Source organism: Harpia harpyja, chromosome 12 (assembly GCF_026419915.1).
Source record: "Harpia harpyja isolate bHarHar1 chromosome 12, bHarHar1 primary haplotype, whole genome shotgun sequence".
Taxonomy (NCBI): Eukaryota; Metazoa; Chordata; class Aves; order Accipitriformes; family Accipitridae; genus Harpia; species Harpia harpyja.
Window position 1 is genome coordinate 15,805,834 of NC_068951.1, and position 22,653 is coordinate 15,828,486.

At 47.6% G+C, this 22,653-nt stretch overlaps 1 protein-coding gene across 1 annotated transcript; it reads left to right on the forward strand.

The window, feature by feature from the left end:
• The first annotated feature begins 5,532 nt into the window (after positions 1–5,532).
• On the forward strand, positions 5,533–20,287 carry LOC128148684 (ovotransferrin-like). Its single transcript, XM_052802749.1, has 17 exons — positions 5,533–5,670; positions 7,818–7,981; positions 8,192–8,300; positions 9,620–9,811; positions 10,017–10,152; positions 10,587–10,642; positions 11,958–12,127; positions 12,254–12,440; positions 13,516–13,670; positions 14,412–14,505; positions 14,972–15,007; positions 15,703–15,861; positions 16,900–17,044; positions 17,944–18,008; positions 18,611–18,795; positions 19,623–19,809; positions 20,047–20,287. Exons 1-17 carry the CDS (start codon positions 5,628–5,630, stop codon positions 20,082–20,084), a joined length of 2,121 nt encoding a protein of 706 aa, XP_052658709.1. The 5' UTR covers positions 5,533–5,627; the 3' UTR covers positions 20,085–20,287.
• Positions 20,288–22,653: the final 2,366 nt, after the last annotated feature.

A 22,653-nucleotide genomic window follows, 5' to 3' on the forward strand; every position in this document is an offset into this window, starting at 1 on the left:
TAAGCTCATCCCAGGTAGAAAACAGCATATTGCAACACAGTCAAAACCTGACACCAAGTATTTCTCCTAACCAGCGAGGAAACTGGTTTGTGGCATTTCCTGAAAAATAAACTAACCACAATGACTCTGGAGTTGGAGCACAGCCTCAAAATTGACCTGTAGGTCCAAACAGGGGCTGAAAACATGTTTCTGGAAAGGCTTCCACAGCTCTCCAGGTATCTGTCAGGCCTTGGGAGCCACGGGGAATGCAGAGCTGGTCCCAGTCCACCGTCGGCCACAGACACGCTCGCAGAGCTGGTAATCCCATGGTGTGTCTTACAGCTGCTGCAAGTCCCATGCCAACCCAGGCTCCAGGGGCCGAGTGACTCCGTCTTCCAGGAAAGACCCAGCATCAGGCAGGAGGGCTGGGATTTCCCCCAGATGGTTACACTGACCAGGTAAGCCAGCCCTGCAGAAGCCCCCTGACTTCTCCCTGCCCCTTCTAGGTACCTGAACATTCACTCACAGAATGGTTTGTGTTGGGGAGGACCTTTAAAGACCATCTAGTCCACCCCCCCTGCCATAGGCAGGGACGTCTTTCAGTAGGTCAGGTTGCTCAAAGCCCCATCCAACCTGTCCTTGAACACTTAAAGGGATGGGGCATCCACAGCTTCTCTGGGCAACCTGTCCCAGTGTCTCACCACCCTCACTGTAAAAAATTTCTTCCTTATATCCAACCTAAATCTACCCTCTTTCAGTTTAAAACTGTTGCCCCTTGTCCTGTCACTACAGGCCCTGGTAATAAGTCTCTCTCCATCTTTCCTATAATCCCGTTTTATATATTGAAAGGTCACAGTACATCTCCCTGGGGCCTTCTCTTCTCCAGGCTGAACAACTCCAACTCTCTCAGCCTCTCTCCATAGCAGAGGTGTTAAGCCTTCTGACCATCTCTGTGGTCCTCCTCTGGACAGGCTGTAGCAGGTCTTCTACTGGGGACCCCAGAGCTGGATGCAGGATTCCAGGTGGTGTCTCACCAGAGCGGAGTAAGGAGACAGAATCACCTCCCTCGACCTGCTAGTTACACTGTGTTGGATGCAGCCCAGGATACACTTGGCTTTCTAGGTTGCAATTGCACAGTGCCAGCTCGTGTCCAATTTGTCACCCACCAGCATCCCCAAGTCCTTCTCCACACGGCTGCTCTCCATCCATTTACCACCCAGCATCATCGTCTCCCATCTCTTGAGATGGGCACTGTTGCCAGTTCAGTGCCAGTCTCAGTCTCGTGTCCCACGCTGGGCTATCGACAAAGGAGCTGGGAAAATGGGTTCTCATCAGGCTGCAATTCTTGCCGTCACCTGCTGCGACGTGACCTGCGGGGCCAGGACAGGACCAGAACTTGAGACCAGCTTTCGTGGTTGACCATGCTGACGTCCTTGTTGTGGGCAGGCTCCAGTCTTCTCCGAGCCACAAACTAGAAATTCACATTTCTAGAGGGAAACCGGCAACTCTATAGACAAGCCCAAAGTCCTGGCGGGTGTATATTGCCCTCTGTCCTCAGCCCATCCTATCTTGAGGTTAGACTAATTTTTTTTTTTCTTCCATTTTCAGTGCTTTTTCTCTGTAATATCTCAAGGTGACCAGGGTCTTCATCACACAACTGCCACACTGGTGACCCCTGGAAACAGCAGCATTAGCTCCAAAGGCCTCTGCTGCTGGATAGGAGCACCTCTATGGAAATAACCGCTCCAAAGAGTCGGGCAAGATGCCTGTGTTGGTGTGGTGCCTTGATCACAGCTTTCTCTCTCCCCAGTTAATGTTTTCCCCACAGGCATACACCACCAGAGCTCTGCTCCAGCCTCTGTTCAGCTGCGTTGGCTCCAGGATGAGCTCTGTTGTGGGGAGCAGCCAGCACCGTGATAAAGCTGAGCACTTTTCCAGACAGTTGTGCCAGCTCTAACTTTATCCCAGCCCAACTGCAACAAATGTCCTTTCGTTAGGACACAACCAAAACTCCAGTCCAGCCTCATCTCAACCGCAAACCACAGTGTACACATATGGGATTGCAGTAATAAGGGAGATGTAGAAATAAGTAGTATTATTTTACCTTCAATTTTACTTAGCATGGGGCTGAGCCCTGTTCTTTTCTTGGAGTTCAGATGTTTTTATGCATCACCAGTGACCCGTGGTTGGTCAGAGGGTGTGTTAATTTGTATTTCTTCATCTTTCATGTAATTTTTAGCAGCATCCTCTTTCTGAAAACAGAACAGTCAGGATCCGAAGTGTTGAAATGCAACGAACTTGTGATGAGTAATAATAATTCAGCTCGTTTCATGAAGATGTCCACTATAGAAGACTTGATGCTTTCTGGATAACAAGGACAAAGTCTGAGAGGCACTGGCTTAGCTCTGTTCTTTCTGGTAAAGTTGCTCCTCCTTGCATAAGCCAGAGCATTGACCTCTTACCTTGAAAGACAACAAGAATTTCCATCGCTAGTAAGAATTGGCCCTTGCTGTTCAATCTCAGCTTAGTCAGCCAGCTACATGCATTTGGGCATGGGAGGAGCTCTCTTTTTGCACAAAACCATGCACCCGGGCAGTGAGGTATGGATCTAACTAGAACTTGTAGAAGCATGTGTGTGTATTTTGTGAGAGAGAGGACCTGCTGTGTGAATAAGCGTGCATTTCTAACACAAAATTTGGAAAAGCAGTTGTCTGATAGACGTTCAGGGGAAGAAGTTGGTTGCACCAAGAAGTCTGTCCCTCCTGGACTCCAAAAAGAAGGTATTTTGCAGCTGGAGGCCACCCAGAATACTTTGCTTTTTCCATCCAAGGCTTCCCTTGGTGGGATGTACTCCTCAGAACTGAGCATCTTGGAGGTCCGTTGGGTCCTTTGGAGATTGAGGTCTGAGCCTGCAAGCCCAGGTGGCCTAGAGGACACATCACCAATGTGCTGTGCTTCTGTCATTGGGTACCTCCAAGGCAAGCTGTGTGTTGGAAGAGTTTTTCCTGCCCAGAGCTGCTCTGCGGCAGGCTGGAGCAGCGGATCATGACCACAGGAGGCAAAGCCGCTGAAGGAGCAGCCACAAGATGGGTGCACACCACGAGGTGAATGGAAATCCATCATGGAGAAATGTAGGATTTGATAGCATCAAAAGGGGTTATGGAAGCTGCTCTGTATGTGGCTGGTGACTTTCCAGATGACTAGTGGCTGGACATCCGGAAATCCAGGAAGCTACTGGTAACGGCTGGAGGACAAGAGGTAAGTAGAAAAATCTATTGCAATCCAAGCCTTTTCCTTCACCCCTGGATTTGTCCTGATGCCATCTGGGAGGGCAAGGGAAAGAGGTGTGGAGTGAAAACTGCCCATCACATCACCGCCACCCCCTCAGCAAATACAGGGAATGCATTGGGGATGCAGGTGTGATTTGAGAGGGGAGAGAGGAGCAGTAGGTGGTCCATGTAAAAAAGGCTGGGAACTGTGTGCAGAGGGCAAGATAATCCAGGCTCTTCCAGCAACTGCTCTTCTGTTGCTTGAACAGATCCTTTATGTTTTCCGAACATTCTTCTGCGTCTTTCCCCTTCAACTGTCATGTGGCAAAAATACCTTTATCTGCTCTAGATAATGTTGTACCTACCTTGTTTGTGGAGTCAATATGTCCAAATATTTTCACCATTGTTTATGTGCTCAGATATCTTTGATTTTTCAGTGGCATTGCAATTTCTAGGCTTTCTCAGGATATCTGTTAGAAGAGGCATTTTGGAGCAAATCAACAAAAAGCTATGGAAGAATCATGTGGGACAGCCTCCTGCAAGCCCTTGTGCCTCTTCTTCTTACAGATGGGGACATTGCTAAGGCTACCTGGTGTGAGGCAAGGACTGGTGAGACCCAGGGGAGCTGGGGGTGGATTTCAGTGGCATCAACATGTCTCAGTGGAGGAAGACCTTGGAGGGCCACAGCTTGCTGGACTAAATACAGATAGGAGATTTTTAAAAGGGCTTTTTAAAAAGGCTTGCAGTGGGAACAAGTCAGTCTTTCCCCAGTTGCCGTGTGTTTGGAGATGCTCTAGACACAAGAAGTGCGGCTCTTCTGGGAAAGCAGGGGATGAAGGGATGAGAAATAGGAACTAGCCATGCTCAAGGAACTGCTAAAGATGATGCTGAAATAACCAGCATGGCCATAAGTGCCTCTTGCTCAGCCCGTAAGGACCTCCAGCAGCCAGGTCACAGGTAGGGCAGGCTCATGGTGCCACAGTGGAGGTGGTCATTGCCTGAAGGTCTCCAGCAGCCCCCTTCCCTGGGTCACTTTGTAAAGCCATATCCTTGACCTGACACTGGGCTCCCACCTGCACTGAGGCCACTCTGGCCACCACCCCCCAGCTGCAGGTCACTTTGTCCTCAGCCTGCTAGGAGGAGGGAGAAGAGCAAACCCAGGGTGCTTCCAGCCAACCTCAGCCAGGAACCCGTTGTGGGCAACCCCAAGGCACTGCTGCATGGAGGGTGCAGGCTACGGGAGAGGAAGGACCTGTGCAGGGGATCCAGAAGACCACAAAGGGAAGCTGGTGCTCTTGAGAGCAAGCTTGGGAGCCAGACCTCACCGCTGGTCTTCCTACAACACTCTTGTAGCTTGTGTCAGGTGGACAGGGGGGCGGACCAGCCCTAGAAGCTGCTGTCTGGGGATGCTGCCAGGGCTTGTGAGCAAGCTGATGTGGTCCAGGGACTCTCATTTAGCGTGCATGTGCCAAAGTCAGCCTGAAGCTGGTCTTGTAGCCTGCAGCAAGGATGGGGACATTGAGCCTTGGACACCATCATGAAGGCAGACCTTTGTAAACCTAGCCATGCCCCACTGGTCCTGGCTGCAGGGACATATATCAGGAGTAATACAATTGGACAGAGAGGTTTTTCAGAGGAAGGGGGAGGAGGGTGATGGCTAATCTCAGCATTTCTTCCCAGGTTTATCCCAAGAATTTAACAAAGATGCAGCATGACATTTCCTTCTGGCTGCAGGGCACTTATCGAGCTGTCTGGTCATTGCCATTGACTTTCTTTGCCTGTGCAAGGAGCTTGCCAGATCACATATAAGGAACATCTACTGCCTTTCAACCCCATTGCCATTGCCAAGAGAGTGCAAGGGAGCTGGCAGGCATTCAGGGCGCTACAAGCCAAAGGGTGATAGGCACGACAGTGGCACTAACCAGCAAACATGCAAAACTCAGGGCTGGATCCAGCAGGGACTTTCTGAGATTAGGCTGGGCAACGCAGGGGGTGGCTAGCACAAAGAAAATAGCCCCTCCTGTGGCGTTTCAGCCCACAGGGGAATTTGAATGTCACAACCTGGGAATTTTCCATCTGAAGCCCCTTGTAAAATGAAAAGCACCTTGCCCTGCTCTGACTCCTGCCTGTGGAGGGGTTCAGTGCCAAAGTGAAAGGCTTCCTAAAAATGGGCTGATCCAGGGAGGGGGGTGATTTAGGAGCTATTGAGAAACAAGGAAGGACAAACAGTGTTAGGTCATTGCTTTTGCAAACACAGCCAGGGCTGTTCCTCTATAAAAGGGGGAGAAAGCGGCTCCAAAGCCATCACAGACTTGGAGGGGACAGTCTGTGACCAAGGCTGCTGCAACCCCTCCTCGGCACCTGACTCCCTGCTCAAGTATGAAACTGGTACTCTCTACTGTGCTGTCCTTTGGGATAGTGGGTAAGTGTTTGCTGAAAGCAGTTTTTGGCGAAAGGAAGAGTTAAAACCTCCCAGGACCCCAGGCTTTCCCCCTAGACAAGGCTGTCTGAGCTGCAGCACATGCCAGACCCAGGCAGCTGTTAAGTAAAAGCCAGGACATAAAATGATGCTTGCTTTGGCAGCTGTGGATCTGTCAACAAGGATGGTGTTTTAAGCATTAATGACAGCAGCTTTTTTCCTTGGGCCAGCCCATGGACGCTGGAGGGAGGTCTGCGGCTCCCCACAGCAAGCTGCTGAGCACCCAGCTGGCAAGGAGGAGGGATGCTCGGCACCCACTGCCAGGGAGGGGACTGCTCGGGGGAGGCTCCGCATGCCTGCTGCCATGGGGTGAAGAGAAAAATCATCCTCCTGCAAGCTACTGTGCTGGGAAAGGAGCAGGGGTTCAGCCGGGGAGGGGGAGAAGCTGGAACAAGACCTCCCTGTCAAGCCTGCATGTGTGTTGTGTTAAACCTGAAGGCAGTGACAATAAAATAGAAGTTAGATAACTAAAGACTCCCCATGCTCCTCCCTCTGCTCCTGTGCTGCTCCATCCTGCTGCTGCGGCTGCACTTTGCTCAGGATCCTGTGTAATTTTATGCCTAAATTGTGCCTCTGCAGAGCTGGCTCTGCTTGAAGCAATTATTTCTCTCCTCTCTCTCTGCTCACAGTTTTGGCAGGCAATGGGCAGGTAGCCACGGCAAGAAGATTGCTGCCGTCTGCACCTGACCTGGGGACTGCTGCCTGGAAAGGGAAAGAGGGATCCCCTTTTCGAAGTAGGCAGAGGATCTCTTCCAATCCGCCATAAAGTGTGGTGGTGATTAATGTCCTCTGGTGGGAAGGGTTCCCTGTGCCGCTGGCATCGGAAAGTCCTCAAGCACCTCTGCTGAGTACTAGCATGCAATGATGTCTTGTTAACAGTGAAAAGTCCCTCCTCCTCCCCTGCACAGAAGGAGCCAAGAGGTTGCCCAAAAGCTCTGCAACAGAGACCGTGGCACTCAGGCTCCCATTGCCTTCCCAATGTTCGCCAGAACAGCCGGGCTGACTCCCTCAGGAGGTCCCCATCCAGCCTCTGCCCAGGGCAGAATGGTTGCCAGCACTAGATTAAGGTGACCATGCCTTTGTGCAGCCAAGACTTGAAAAATGTAGATGGTGGCAGTAGGAATTAAGGCTAAGGATTCTCCCTTCAGCCAAATTCAGCACCTGCACTGGGAGGAGGGGAGGTGTCTGCTGGCAGGGTTATGGCTCAGAAATCAAGTAAGAGAGAATATTTCAGAGGTGAAAGAGAAAATGGAAACAGCACAGGTTAATCTAGAGATGTTTGAATGAAATGTGCCATCAAGGGTTTGGAGGGAGCGAGCTGTGCATACAGCCACTCTGCCAGGAAGGGGCAGCGTTAAGGTGAAGTGTGCAGCACAGGCTGCCCACTTACTTTAACTGCAAGTTTCCAGCATTCCTGGTGTTTAGGTTGCTGATGGAGGCATAAGTCTGTGTCCACCTGAGGTCTTTGCTTTGCTCTGGTCTCCCAGAGTAGCCGGTCATCTGCATTTACTGGTCCAGGGACTCTTAGGAGAAAGGACTGTGGAGGTAGTATGGCATCTGTTACTGGGTGTAGTGTAGGAGGTGAGATATAAAGAAACAGTTAAATATATCAGACTATCTAGCTGCCAAGGAGGTAATGTGTGGCAATATGCTGAATATAGTCTGGCCAGGTCAGAGCTGTTCTCCCTCTGGGGTTATCTGCAAAGATACTGCTTCAGTGGACTGCCTTTTCTCTCCATTTTTGCAAAGTCTTGAGTCTGATTTCTGTTGAAGTGTGTGGATTTGTTCTCCTACTCCTCTGGATGTTGCCGTGATCTCAGGCTGCTTAAGTCACGATGCTGTACAGGACATCCTTTACCCAGGGACAGGAATGATCCTCCCAGATGTTCCTGAAGGTGCACACGTCAGGCAAGAAAGAAACAGCCTTCCTGCATGACTTAGGAGATGTGCAAGGGAGATCCTGCACCCGGCCATCACCCGAGGCCAGGACTCCAGGGAACCAGAGATCATGTGTTCACAAAGATGCTTTTTCTCTTCACGTGGTGTCTTTCTACCTCTCTGACACTTTCTGTTTCTGGTTCTCTCTACAGCTCTGTGTATTGCTGCTCCCCCCAAGGCAAGCGTCAGATGGTGCACAATATCCATAGCAGAAGAGAACAAATGCAACAGTCTAAGGGACCTCATGCAACAAGATGGTGTTGCATTGACTTGCCTGCAGAAATCAACGTACCTCGACTGCATACAAGCCATTTCGGTGAGTGGGCAGCAAATATATGTGCTGGGCACTGAGGATGTTTCAGCAGCCTGGAGAAGGTTGGGGTTTCCTTTGAGTCACTGGTTGTTACCTGTGATCCCCCTGTAGAGAAGGACTCACCCACAAGGATCCAGGAGAGATTCTGGGGAAGTGTTTTCCCTCATGTGTCCCTGCTCTTTCTTTATTGACCAAAATCTTTTTGTTGTTTAGAATAATGAAGCAGATGCCATTAGCTTGGATGGTGGTCAAGTTTTTGAGGCAGGCCTTGCCCCCTACAAGCTGAAGCCCATTGCTGCTGAGGTCCATGACCAAAGTGGAGGTACATTTTCATGCAATATTTTTACGCCAAGTGGTGGTAACAAGGTGGTAGGCAAAGGCCATCCTTTCCACGCAGAGCTCCCATATTATTTCTGTTGGGTGTCTGAGATATTGCCCCTGGCTTCCAGATCCCAGAGAGGCAGGGGTAGGGGGTAGTTACACAAAAATGTGAATCATCACCCATGGCCATTGAGTCACTGCAATAGAAAAGGGCAGAGCCAGTGTCCCATTTGATGTTAGCCATGATGAAAGTCACTGATCCTGTGATGATGCAGTGGCCATGGAAGGAGAGCACCATGAGCACCACGGTCCTCCTGAAACGTGGCATAAAAATTGTGCTGGTCCCAGGGATCTTCTGCTTTCGGTGACCTTGAACTACGTGGGTACAACACTGAGATAGACAGCACAGATAACCTGTGTGTCTTCATGTGCAGTCATCAAGACAAAAAAAACAGGTTGAAGAGGCAAGAGCATTGCCATTAGTGGTTGTGGAGGAACACCCAGTTGAGATGGCTGAGGCAAGAGGTGCAGGCAATGCACAGAAAAAAGAAGAGAAGCATAAAAAGTGCTCTGCAGCAATCCCTTCTGATAAGAGTTAGCTCCATTACTCTATCCCTACTCACTCTCTGTACCATCCTTCTTCTCTTCCATCTTTCTCTTGGGAGACGAACAGATGGTATTTCCCCATTTTTGTCTGCCTCGTCTTATGAAATCCCACCACGTCAAAAGCTCCCAATCTCTTTTGACCTCTGCCCTGGAGTTCAGCCTGTTCGTACACCGTATTCAGGATCAAAACAACATGGCAGAGTCATTCTCAACATGGTAGCTAAGAAAATACAGATATTAAAAGGAAGTCTGTGGTCTCTACCGCCCCTAAAACTCAGTCACTTTATTCATACATAGCATGTGATGCACTAGGTATAATTTTAAAGACTAAATGTGGAATTTCAGTCTTGCAAGGCTTACATGTGTGCTTCAGTGGGCAATGGCATTTGAGAAAAGACTTGCCAAAGAAGATTTGCCAAAAAGACTTGTTGAAGTGTCCTTACGAAACTACGGGCAGGTCTAACGTCTGTTCAGTGGCAAAGCATTTTGCATGTGATAGTATTTTCAGGTCACTTACCATTACAAGTTGTAATGCACAGCATTGGTTCAATATTGGCAGTGTAACTCACCCCTAAGAAAGTGGGAAGACCATGCGTGTTCAAGCAAAGTTGATAATTATTTGGAAGTGCAGCACTTTATTCTCTGAAATCAGCAGTTTGGCAGGATTTGAAATGTTCCTAAGTCCTGCTTTTTTATTGCTTTCCTGCACTGCAGTCTCCACAACCAGCTACTATGCCGTGGCCGTCGTGAAGAAAGGAACAGGCTTCACAATAAATAACTTGCAGGGCAAGACCTCCTGCCACACGGGCCTGGGTAGATCTGCTGGCTGGAACATCCCAATTGGGACACTCCTCAGCCGGGGAGACATCAAGTGGGATGGCAAAGACTCAGCCTCCATCGAGCAAGGTGAAGTGGGAAACGGCGAGATAAATGGGTTGACGCTAAGCCAGGGGTGGTGGTACAGTGAAAGTGATGTTGCCTGATCTTCTGTGGAGGTCCAGGGGTGGCTCGCAGAGCAGCCAAGTCATTGACATTCTTTGTGCATCCCCTCCCTTCCAGGTCCTTGTAAAAGTGAATTTTAGACTAACTATTGCGTCCTTCTCATCCATAGCGGTGGCCAATTTTTTCTCTGCCAGCTGCGTGCCTGGTGCTACCACTGAACAAAAACTGTGCCGTCAGTGCAAGGGGGACTCCAAAACCAAATGCTCCCGCACAGCACCTTATTCTGGCTATTCTGGAGCTTTTCAGTGAGTGAAAGTTATTTTTCCTTTGGGAAAATATTCTAGCCCTGACACATGCAAATTTTTGTTATACCAGGGAGGGCTGTGTTGTAATCAGGGCTCCTGAGGAGACTGAATTTATAGAACAACTGGGAGGACTGGTAATTAAAGATCCAATTAGTAATAACAGGCAGGCAGCTAGTGGGAGATGAGAGAAGCAGCTGGGTTGTATGGTTTTGCACAGACTTAAGAATACACAGCATTAGCATTGTGCTAAGTCTAACTGGGCTTCTTGAGCATTACTTCTCTGCTGTTACATTTTCTTCCCTGCCAGCATAGTTTTCTGGGGGGAAAACCACTGCTCTATGGTTACAGTTTGTGCCAAAGTAATTTGCTGAACAGGAGATAGGGAGCAAAAATGTCTGTTTTTTTAACATCTCTTCTGTTCTTCCCACCTGCAGCTGTCTGAAAGATGGAAAAGGAGATGTGGCTTTTGTGAAACACACAACTGTTCAAGGTAGGCCTGCAAGATCACTTGTTTCTCTCCTTTCTAGTCCAACCTCTCGCTGCCACTCCATCCTACAACCAGTCTACACTGTTCAGGCTTTCATTCCTCTCCAGGTTTTCCCTAAACCTCTTCTCCTTTCAACTCTAGAAACATGTTTTGCACACTGTGGAATGAGTCATCCTTGTTATTGAGAAATATGATTATGGTGGGGTCCACTTTTTCTTCTTTGAGGTTCTTCTTTGAAGAAGGAAAACCTGCTTAAGTTCAGTGGTATTATCACTGGTGCCATATCTCAGAGCCAGCTGTAATGTTATCACAGCAAACACAGGGTGAGCAATTGTGTAGGTAATCACACCCATCCCTCTGGGAGGGATTTTGGAGGGAATTCAGCCCACAGCAAGAGTTCATTAACTCTGCACTTCTCGGAGACAGAAGATAGCCGGCACACCCAGGACCTGCAGTGAACTCAGTGGAGGGCCACCAAGATGGTCGTGGGGCAGGGACACTTGTCCTGTGAGGAGATGCTCAGTGGGGTGGGCTTGATTAGCCTGGGGAAGAGATGGCTTTGGGGGGACCTCAGAGCAGCCTGCTTGTACCTACAAGAAGGCTAGCAAGAAGGTGGAGCCAAGATCTTTACAGAGGTGGACAGTGGAAAGATGAGAAACAATAATCATAAACTGAAACAAGAGAGGTTTGGACCAGATACAAGGGGAAATTTTTTCCCCTTGAGGACAGTCAAGCAGTGGGATGGGTTGCCCAGGACAGCTGTGCACTCTCCATCCTTGAAGGTTTTCAAGATCCACCTGGAGCAACCTGGTCTGCCCCTGCTTTGAGCAGGGGCTTGGATGACAGATCTTCAGAGGTCCCTTCCCACCTGAATACTCTTGTAACTCTCTGATCTTGGACCTGGGCTCTGTTTTCAGCCTTGGCATTGGCTACCTACGGCCTTCACAGATCATGTGCAGCTCCTGACCTGTTCAATCCATTTGTATGTTGTTTGTAAATCTATTTGTATTTGTAGCCATTTGTACGTGTCTGGATGTCTAGGCACTACTGCCACATAAATCCTCTTACTGTTGGATTAGTTATGACAGAAGCAGAGATAATCTCTCTTGCACAGGCACATGTATTCTTCTATCTGCATTGCCTTTGTATGACCACAATGAGCCCATTACCATTGCAAAGGGGGTGCGTGCAACCTCTCTTCTGCAAAGAATTCTTTCCTGAGCTTCAGCAGACATAAATTCACTACAAAGCTGCCCCAGACTGGCTTTTTGGTCTTATTTTTGTGGTGATGCAACTCATGGTTCCTCCCTTCCTCCAGAAAATGCCCCAGAGGAGAAGGATCAGTACGAGCTTCTGTGTCTGGATGGCAGCCGTCAGCCTGTGGACAACTATAAAGCCTGTCACTGGGCCAGGGTGCCTGCTCACGCCGTTGTGGCTCGAGATGATAGCAAGGTTGATGACATCTGGAACTTTCTCTCAAAAGCACAGGTATCATCAAGCTCTCCTTTCCTTCCCTTAGCATCCCCTCTTCTGTCCTCTGGCTCTTGCTTGCTCTCTCCAGCTTTCCAAGAGCTTTGGTACAGTCATTTGCTGATTATTTTTCCCTTGCGGCAGGAGAAATATGGTGTGGGCACAACCAGCACCTTCCAGCTCTTTGGGCCACCTGGCAAGAAGGACCCAGGCCTCAAAGACTTGCTTTTCAAAGACTCTGCTGTACAGCTGAAGCGTATCCCACCACTGATGGACTCCCAGCTCTACCTGGGCTTTGAGTATTACAGTGCTATCCAGAGCCTTCAGAAAGGTAGGCAGGACATGAAACACTAATGTTGTGTCAGTGTAAGCTGTGTTGAAGAGATGGGATCAACAAATATGTCTAGGCAAAAGGAACACAATTTTTTCAAACACAGACAGTATTCTCTGCAAAATATTTCCTGTGAAAGGTATTATCATTAAAATCACCCAATCTTCACAAACTTCACTTACATCAACAAAAGGAATTTGTTGATTCCAAAGTCAAAATAACATCATCACCACACTGACAAAGGTGGAAAATTTACACATACTCCACCCCTTGTCCCTTCACCACAATTACAACAGCAAAAATTGCTCACGGTTATTCAGCTTGTGGTAGAGATTGGGCATGGTCAAAACTGCTGCTTAGAAAAGCCATTTCTGGGACGTAAGAGGAAGGAACATCCTGGGACACCAGGTCTAGTATTGGCCACTTGAAGGAAAAAGTATCCTTTATTTCCATCTAGACTCATTGAGCATTTACTGATGTCCTAGCTGGCTTTCTGAGAGTCAAACATCCCACAAATGACCTCCAAAACCCACTTAAAATGTACAGTTGCTCAGAGATCTCTGTGGTAGGCTCAGCTGCTATGGCATTTATGGAAGGGTGGGCATGGACTTCATGTAGCATCAAAACAGATTATTCAAATGCTACTTCACAGAAACATAACTAGGCTGCATTTTTGCAGCTCAGTCTGGTCTTAGTCTCATGGTTGTCTGGGCTATGAGGTCTGGAGAAATGCAGAATATATTATAGGCAGCAACACTATGTACTATTAATGCATGGTGGTTTAGTGGTTGTGGTGTTTTAGCTAACACAAATCTGCGTGAGCAGCTTGTGTTATGCAGAAATTCTCCTTTCTGACCTGTAAGTTGATTTTTGAGCATCCTTCAGCTTAAGAATCACCCCTTCTATTCATGCTGGCCCAGGGCTTATTAAATGTCTTGCACTGGGCAGCAGCAGCTTGGTATGTACAGATGGTTTCATGGCTGAGTCCCATGCACTCAGAAAGTAGCCTGTTCATAGCCTTATTGTTCAGCAGGGCTGTAGGCTTATTCTTGTTTTTCCTCTGCTGCTTTTACAGATCAGTTGAACCCCAACCGCAGAGAAAACAAGACGCGGTGGTGTGCAGTAGGCAAGAATGAGAAGAGCAAGTGTGACCTCTGGAGTGTGGTGAGCAACGGGGAGGTGGAGTGCACTGTGGCAGACAACACCAACGACTGCATTATTAAGATCATGGTATGGCTTTTTTTCCTTTTCTTCTCCCTGTGAACCTTTCAGGTGGAGAGCAGCATTGCTTCTTTCAGCCTGGGAATAGATGGGGCAGAGCTGGGGTAGATTTTAAAATAAAATACTGGGAGCTTTGTGAGAAATACCAGTGGGCAGAAACCAACCTCATCACAGGGAGAAGACTAGTTTTTCACAGATTAACATTTTTCAGAAAAATTTTTTGGTCAGTGTTCTTTTTTGAGGTTTCCTAAATAAAAAGCAATTTTCTGGTGCAACATAACTTTTTATTTGGAAAAGGAAGGCAAAATACAGATTTTGTAAAATGCAGAGAAAAACAGTTGCCTGCTTAGAAGAGGAGTGATTCCATAGCACAGACAAGGATGCTGGTGGCAGCTCAGAGAGTTGGGTCAGTACCGTGAAGACAGCACAAAATGGAAACTTGAAAGGACGGGGAGATAAGGAAATCTGTGTGGCAGGGAAGCAGGCTAGGACAGACCCACGCCTGAGCCTGCGAGTGCCTAGGGATGAGAGCTGCTGCTGGAGGTGGTTACAAGCGCACAGGAGCGATAATTTCAAAACCGCCTCTGTTTGCATCAGTGAGACTTCGTCTGTCTGTATGCTAAGGGATGGCCTCTCACGTCCCCACACCCTTCTCCCTTACATCGAGTGCTTCTTTCACAACCCAATTTCTGAAAAGCAGTGGTCTGGGGACATACAGCGTCGTTTCACGACTGTGCCTTTTTATTGCAGAAAGGTGAAGCAGATGCTATCAGCTTAGACGGAGGTTTTGTCTACACTGCTGGTGTGTGTGGCTTGGTGCCAGTGATGGGAGAAAGCTATGAGGGTAAGCACAGCCCGGGCTGCCCTTCTGGGTCCAGGTGGTGGGGAAGGGGCTAGTGCAAAAGCACTGTTTTTATTCTGAAATTGAGAAAGTAGTCTCAGCACTGCATCCTGCAGAAAACACATGGTTGCTCTGAGGCAACTCTGCTTACCACTGCATGCCTCGTCTTTCCACGAAGGTGGAACAGCCCTTGGAAAGCAGGCATTGACAGTCAGGAACACAACAACCTCCAGCTCCTCTCTTCTTCGTTTTAATCATGATGTCCCCGTCCTCTAGCACCGGCCTCAGTAAAACTAGTTGGTTTAGCTCAGAGGATCAGATGGAGGTTGTGCTTTGTTCTGCTGATGCTCAAAGTGTTACCTGAAATAGTCACTTCTATTTCAGTTTCTCCAGAAATTAGTGAGCTCAATCCTTTTTTGGATTTGCCATATCTTTTATCTAATATCTTCTTCTTTTTCCCACCCCTCAGATGATAGTCAATGCAGCAAAGCAGAAGGAGAACCAGGTAATTACTGCCAACAGAGGGACAGAAAACAGTCCTGATGGATACAAGTAGAAAAATATATATGTGCAGTCGTGAGTGGAGAACAAATGGCCAGTCTCCACAAAAAGAGCCACTGTGTCCAATGCAGATATTAAAAATTTGGGAGACAAATTTAGTAGTCAGATGGAAAAGTCAGGGTCTGCAAACAGATAGCAAGGCAAAGCATATGGTAGCAGCAGAGATTTGTGCTTAATTGCTGCTGTCTGGAGCACAGTCACACGATAATGGTGCCATGGCTGCAAACAGAGAAAGAGGGTCTGGGTTGTAGCATTAGGAAATTGTTCTTTATAGAAGTGGGAAGAGGGAGGGGAGGGAAGGTTTTTGTCCTTTGCTAAGGAGGGGATAAGAAATCAGGAGGGGATAAAAAAATCATCATGTATGTCTTGCTACAGCCTTCTCGCATACCCAAGTGTCAGAGTTTTGGGGGTCAGGGAAATGTCAAGGATAACAATTTCCCAGGGGCATGGTGGGAGTAGATGCATCACATCTGCAAACTCTTCCATTGTTGCTGCCTGGCAAATCATTTATAAGTGCAAAGTATTTCTGCTACGCTGTTCATAGGTGTCCTCTCCCAAGTGGAACCAATGCTCTCCTAAGGAAGCATGGTGGGATCCTCGGGTCAGTCCTTAATTCGTCTCTATTTTATCTTCTGAAAGCATCCTACTTTGCTGTGGCTGTTGTGAAGAAATCTAACAGAGATATCACATGGAACAATCTGCAGGGCAAGAAGTCGTGCCACACCGCTGTCGGGAGAACTGCTGGCTGGAACATCCCCATGGGCTTGATTCACAACAGGACAGGGAACTGCAATTTCAGTGAGTTGAGTTTTGCATCCATTTTTTCGAGCTGGGAATCTGCTTGCAAAAATGTTTTCCCATCCTTCATCTGATCTTCAAAGTTTCTTGTGCCTCAAAGATTCCCACCTGGAGGTGGGAAATGGAGAAGACTCTGTTATTTAAGGTTTCACTGAGCAAAGTTGTAGGGTGTTGGTGACTGCTTCAGAGTAAGATACGGCATGTCAGCTGCTTTGGAGGGCTTTTCTTTCTTTTCACATCTCTCCCCTTCCCTTTGCAATAGCCCAAAAGGTATTCCCAAAAAGGGAATACAGGCTGCCCCAGGAATAGGGGGCCTGGTGCTTGTGCAGGGTGTGAAGTGGGGGTAAAGGATGGGTTTATGAATCTCAGAAGGGAGGTGAAGGGCTGAGAACAGGGGACAGAGACTGATCTTTGTTCAAGAAACAAAAAGGGACTGATTTGACTGCCTGAGAATAAGGGGGTAAAAGTCTTCATTTACTCTGGGATTTTAGAGATTGTTCAGAAGATCAACTTCTACATCCAACTTTCAATCGGTGAGAATTACGGTCCAACAAAAATAATTTGGAAATATTATCGACCAAGGCAAATTAAACATATAATTATTAAAAAGAAATCTCTAACTGCAAGAAGATACTAGTGTTAGTAAATTTTAGAGTCAGCCTCTCCACCCTCCTGCGTGCCTTTCCCACTGTCCCTTCTTCCCCCAGAGCTCTGCCATTGCCGCCAAATGCAACTCTGCCAACCCATAAAGGCTGTGGAGGCTTGGGCTGGCTCTGTGTGAACTGGGAATGGTTTGCAGCAGTTGCCTATTGCAATTGAGCCTTAGGCCCCGCTTCATTATCAATAATAACAAGACACAAGTTTCATAGTGAAAACTGGATGCATGTGATTTGCTGTCCACTGAATCGTGCTCCTTCTCACAGCCCGTTTCCAGCTCCCAGTGACCGCTAATACAAATTCAGCGTGAGAACATATTATTAAAAGAAAACCTAACTTTTCAGTGCAGGAAAAGTGAATTTTTCCTCTTCCTGCCTTCAGATGAATACTTCAGCGAGGGCTGTGCTCCCGGGTCTCCTCCTAACTCCCGCCTCTGTCGACTCTGCAAGGGCTCAGGGGGGGTCCCGCCAGAGAAGTGCGTTGCCAGCAGCCATGAGAAATACTATGGATATACTGGAGCTTTCCGGTAAGTGGTGGAAACGCTTGGGCTAATCACAGAGGTTATGGGTAGATCACATACGGAGTACAGCCTCATGTTGATGCTAATTTGCTGACCTTCTCTTTTTCTCCATTACACTGCTGAAAGTATACATGTCTGTAATATTATACATATGCTATATGTTTTTTCTTTATGCAGCTTTCTGCAAAATGATGCAAAATGTTCCTGTTCTGTAAAACTAATGTCCTGGTGCCTCCAGGCAAACCTGGAGAGACACAAGTGTTTTGGCCAGACCTCCTACAATGGCAGCAGTGCTATATTTTTACCACAAATAAGGAGCGTTAAAAGATGGGGACCTGCAAACAATGCTGCCACTTGATACACCCCTGTTAAAAATGCTGCTTGCTTTAGTTAAAATGAGCCATCCTCTAAAAAGTGCAGAGACCAAAGGTCAGCCTCATTGCCATCTCCTCCATACCTGCTCAGTATCAGCTCAAGTCTGAGTAATTCATTTTGGGCATGAATTTAAAAAGAGAATGAATCTTGTTTTATTTACATGTAATAGAAAAGAGACCCTGCTTCAGGGTTTGCAGTCCTTTCGGTGCCAGTTAGTGTTTTTACAAAGCTATTAACATGTGCAGGCAGGCATTACAGAAAGCAAAGCAAATTCTGAACCTGGCCAAACTGCTTCCTTCTGACAATAAAATAAATTGGCTACTTATCATGTGAGAAGGATGCATGTTTTTTTCCAGAATGTGTTAAAAGACTGTGTTTCAGATATCTTTAAAATATTCATGGTAGGACTCCTAGACCTGACTGTCCTCAGAGATTAATTTTACAAAATAAGACATAGGCCAGAATCAAATCTGTGGGAAAGGGCCGGGATTCAAGCACCCACATCACTTGCCTTTCTTTGTACTTCCCAGGTGTCTGGTCGAGCGGGGGGATGTGGCCTTTATTAAGCATTCCATCGTTGAGGAAAACACTGAGGGTATGTGGTTTTTCTGTTGCATGGGTGTCTGCAGGGCTGCCTTCGCCTATCTGCATTATTTTTGTTCCCAGTGCAGAGGGTAATAGCAAGCTTTACCTCCTTGTCCTGTCAGTCTCACCCCTCCTGCAGGAGGAGCAGAATTCAAGCGTCAGCATGTGCCGTCTGTCCACGGTGGCTCTTCCCAGGCATTTCTGCAGAGACACTTCCCTGCTAACTATCCTTTAATTTCAGCTGCACAATTATTCAGGCAGTCCCTTAACCACAGACTCCTGGCTCGACACCTTTGTGCAGCACTCTAGCTCCCCGCTTGCCTGAAAATTAAAAGATCAGTTCACATTTCTGAAAGCAGCGGCTGAAGTTTTCCAAGCATTTGGGAAAAAATGCAAGGAAGGGGATGTAACTAAATCTCCCAGCCTGCTCTGAGAGTCTGACTCATCCCATTGACTTTTCCTGAGTTTTACTTACAGCCTCCTTTGTACATGCCAAGTCTCCAAGTGCCAGTGCACATGCAGGCAGGGACAAATGCCTTGCTTAGGTGTCATGAGGCTGACGTTCTTCTGCTACACAAGATATCTGAATCTCCAAACCTACTTTCTTTAAAGGCAAAAATAAAGAAGACTGGGCCAAAAGTCTGAAAATGGATGAATTTGAGTTGCTGTGCACTGATGGGCAACGGGCAAATGTCATGGCTTACAGGGACTGCCACCTGGCCAAAGTTCCTACCCATGCTGTGATCACACGTCCTGAGAAAGCAAAAAAAGTCCGTGAGCTGCTGGAGAGACAAGAGGTTAGTAGTACTGACAGTGGAAGAAAAGTTCTGGCGTTATTTTTATGCCTCATGTTTGCATTTTTAGAGCAAGGATGCTCTGAGTTTACCAAGTCAGCACAACGTGGAAGATTTTAACTTACCGATATGGGGTGACAGCCTTGTCCCTTAGCCTCCCCCTTCCTCCATCCCTTCCAAACTGCTCTTTCTCCTCTGCCACCTTAGCAAATACACCTTTAGGTAACAGCTGGATCATAGTGGTTGCTATTGTCACGCTATACTTGTGTGACGTGAGACTATCACCTTCTTCTTGGGCTATGCTCTTGCAGGTGTGTTTCAGAAACTCCCCTGGGGTGCCTGGTCTCTCACCCAGCTGGGTCAGGCACAGCCCAGAGAAGACAGCAGCCTCCCTGCACACACACGGTCTTACAGCTGCTGGTGTCAATGTAACCAGGTTAAACAAGCTCTGTTTGATTTTACACTGAAAACATTAATAGTTACTTCCCCGCCAGGGTCTGCTGACACTTGGGAAGTCAGCTCCTTTTGCTTTCAACTCATGGCTAAGGCATAGGACCTGCTGGCAGCATCTGCCGATGGGCTCTGCATGTAGTGACATGTTAAAATGGAAAAAAATTGTTTTGACGGTCATGCCATGACTGTGTCTACCACTGAGAGATCCCACATCTAACCACACGGACAGAAGATTCAATCGTAAATTTCTGGAGCTTGGCTGGGGGCTCCCCAGGATGATGGTGAAGAACTAGGACTAAGAGCTAGGCTTGTACAAGCTGAACCTTGCCAGCTTTCTACTTTTTACAAACACTTACCTCTTTGTGCCTTTATTTCAGAAACTGTTTGGAACAAAAGGAATCGAGAAAGACAGGTTCAAGATGTTTGAGTCTCAAACCAAAGACCTTCTGTTTAAAGACTTGACCAAGTGTCTGGTCAAACTCCGTGATGGAATAACGTACAAGGAATTCCTCGGAGATCAATACTATGCTTCAGTTGCTAGCCTCAATACCTGCAATCCATCAGGTAACTGTAACAGCCCCAGGAAGAAGTCTGTGAATTGCAGTTCTCAGCCTTGCAGGCATGGACAGTTTCTTCTGTAGCTGTCCATTTAAATTTTTAAAGCAAAATGAGGATACGCATTTTTTTGTGGCACACAATGTATTTTCCACACGATGACGTTGTTGGCGTGGCTGGGTGTGTGCTGGTGGGACAGGAGCATTTAAAGGCAGGATCTGAACTCGCTGTCCTTTCCATTTTCAGATCTCCTCCAGGTGTGCACCTTCCTTGAGGACAAGTAGTGAGATGGGAAGGACCCTTGCTGGAGGGGGAGGAAACTTCAAGCCATGACTCCTCTCGTGCCCTCAGCACTGAACACTGACCCGCAGAGGGCCCTCTGCCTTTGCTGCTTTCTCTCCCCTTCCTCATCACTCTGAAAGTGGCTGTTTGAGACTTTACCGTTCTCTGCTGCCATCACAGCAAGAAATAAAATCTCAAATCTAAACAGGTGTCCTGAGGTTTTTCAAAATCTTTTTTCCTTAAGCCCATTCCTTCCTCAGTACCTCTCGCTGTAGGACAGTGCCAGATACCAATGTGGCTATTGCCACTTAGGGCTATTGTTGCCGGTTAGAGGAATTTCTTTCAACATTTGCCAAAGCAAAATGGATTAAACATGCCCTAGAGCGTAATTAACAGATATTTTGTACTCTCTGTGCTTCTGCTTCACCCAGGTTATCTCATTATCTGCCCAGCAGATGACAGTTGTCCAGTGTGGTTGGGACACTGGAAGAGGGAGAGTGTTTATGTCAGGGAAGCTGAAGGGTAGAGAAGGAAAAAAACCAAACCAAACTGAAAACATACAGTGGTTGTAAGATGGAAGGTATGAATAGAAACCACTCCATCTCATATCTCAGCTGGCTGGATCCAAGTCATTTCCACCAGGCAGTACTCTTAAAACACATAAGTATATTGATAGGGAGAGTCCAGGCTTAGATTCCTTTCCGAAAAAAATCTAGGACTTACTCAGAAACATGTGTGTTTTGGTAGTCTGTCCAATGTGCTGCTGACCTGAAAACAAACATGTAGGTGGGCAGCCTGACTCTGATCCACAGTGAAAATAAAAAGGCAAGACAAAAAGGTCTGCTGAGGCTCTCTGCTTCAGAGGAACAGAGTCTGGGGTAATCCAGTGGGTCCCAACCCTGTTGTCAAGGCAGGCATGGAAGAGCTGCTGAGAGCAGAAAGATGCTTCTGGCTTTGAAGGAATGAATATTTTGATGGGCTCACAGTGATGATTTTTGGATGCATATGGCATGTGTTGTGAGAAGTCTGCTAGCCTGACCGAAGATCACGTTAGAAGACTGTCCTGGTTTCGGCTGGGATAGACTTGATTGTCTTCCTAGTAGCTGGTGCAGTGCTATGTTTTGAGTTCAGTATGTGAAGAATGTTGATAACACACTGATGTTTTCAGTTGTCGCTAAGTAATGTTTAGTCTAAAGTCAAGGATTTTTCAGCTTCTCATGCCCAGCCAGCAAGAAGGCTGGAGGGGCACAAGAAGTTGGGAGGGGACACAGCCAGGACAGCTGACCCAAACTAGCCAAAGAGGTATTCCGTACCATGTGACATCACACCTAGTATAGAAACTGGGGGGGGGCAGGGGATCGCCGCTCGGGGATTAACTGGGCATCAATTGGCGGGTGGTGAGCAATTGCACTGTGCATCATTTGTATATTCCAATCCTTTTATTATTACTGCTGTCATTTTATTAGTGTTATCATTATCATTATTAGTTTCTTCTTTTCTGTTCTATTAAACCATTCTTATCTCAACCCACAAGTTTTACTTCTTTTCCCGATTTTCTCCCCCATCCCACTGGGGGGGGGGGGAGTGAGTGAGCGGCTGTGTGGTACTTAGTTGCTGGCTGGGGTTAAACCACGACAAAGACAGAAATGTAGAGTGTGACAGGAAGCAATGAAATTTAGTTCCTTACATTTATGTAGGATGAAGTATACTGGACAGATGGCTTTTTTAACCTGTTCTTAAGAACTAGCAAAGAAAGAGATACAGTGCCTGTAAGAGTGTGCTTCCACAACTAATTATGGCTACAGTTAGAAAACTTTCCCAAGAAAAGCTGTATCATCTGTACTCCGAATCAGGTGTAACCCTTGTCCCATAAGTAGAAGGCATGGCAAAAAGGAACCTCACTAAAGGATCACAGAGTAACTCAAGTGGGAAGGGATCTCTGGGGGTCTCCAGTCCAACCTCCTGCTCAAAGAAAGGGGTCAACCAGGTTGGTCAGGGCTTGACCCAGTCAGGCACTGAGAACCTCCAAGGATGGTGACTCCATGACCTCCCTGGGCAACCTGCCCCACTGGTTGACAAGGGGAAGAAGTTTCTCTCATACCCACTCTGAACCTCTCTTGTTTTAATGTATTCCCATTGCTCCTCATCCTGCACCACTGTGAAAAGCCTGGCACCATCTTCCTGGTGCCTGGTACAAATGTGACCATCTCTTCTCCAGGCTCAACAAGTCCTGGTCCCTGAGCCTCACCCCACAGGTCGAGCCTCCAGCCCCCTGACCATCTTGGTGGCTCTCTTCTGAGCTTGCTGTCCTTCATGGATGTCTTGCTTGAACTGGGGAGGGGGGCAAAACCAGACACACTACCTAGGTGTGGCCAAACATCTCATGATGTTTGAGTCTCAAATCAAGGACCTGGTGCTGAGCCGAGGGGGCATGATCACCTCCCAGACCTCCACGGATCTCAGGCCACTGCAGCCACCCACTACACCCGGTGCCCTGCTGTGCATTAACCCCCTCCCCCCATGCGGTAAAGGCAACGTGCTCCCTCACTTCGAGGGCCGGTCCAAGCCGCA

Excerpts from the sequence above, each read along its gene's own strand:
- LOC128148684 (XM_052802749.1), top strand. The coding sequence starts at position 5,628 with ATGAAACTGGTACTCTCTACTGTGCTGTCCTTTGGGATAGTGG. Across the intron at positions 10,643-11,957 it reads GAAACACACAACTGTTCAAG|AAAATGCCCCAGAGGAGAAG; the intron begins GTAGGCCTGCAA and ends CCCTTCCTCCAG. Across the intron at positions 17,045-17,943 it reads GGATATACTGGAGCTTTCCG|GTGTCTGGTCGAGCGGGGGG; the intron begins GTAAGTGGTGGA and ends TGTACTTCCCAG.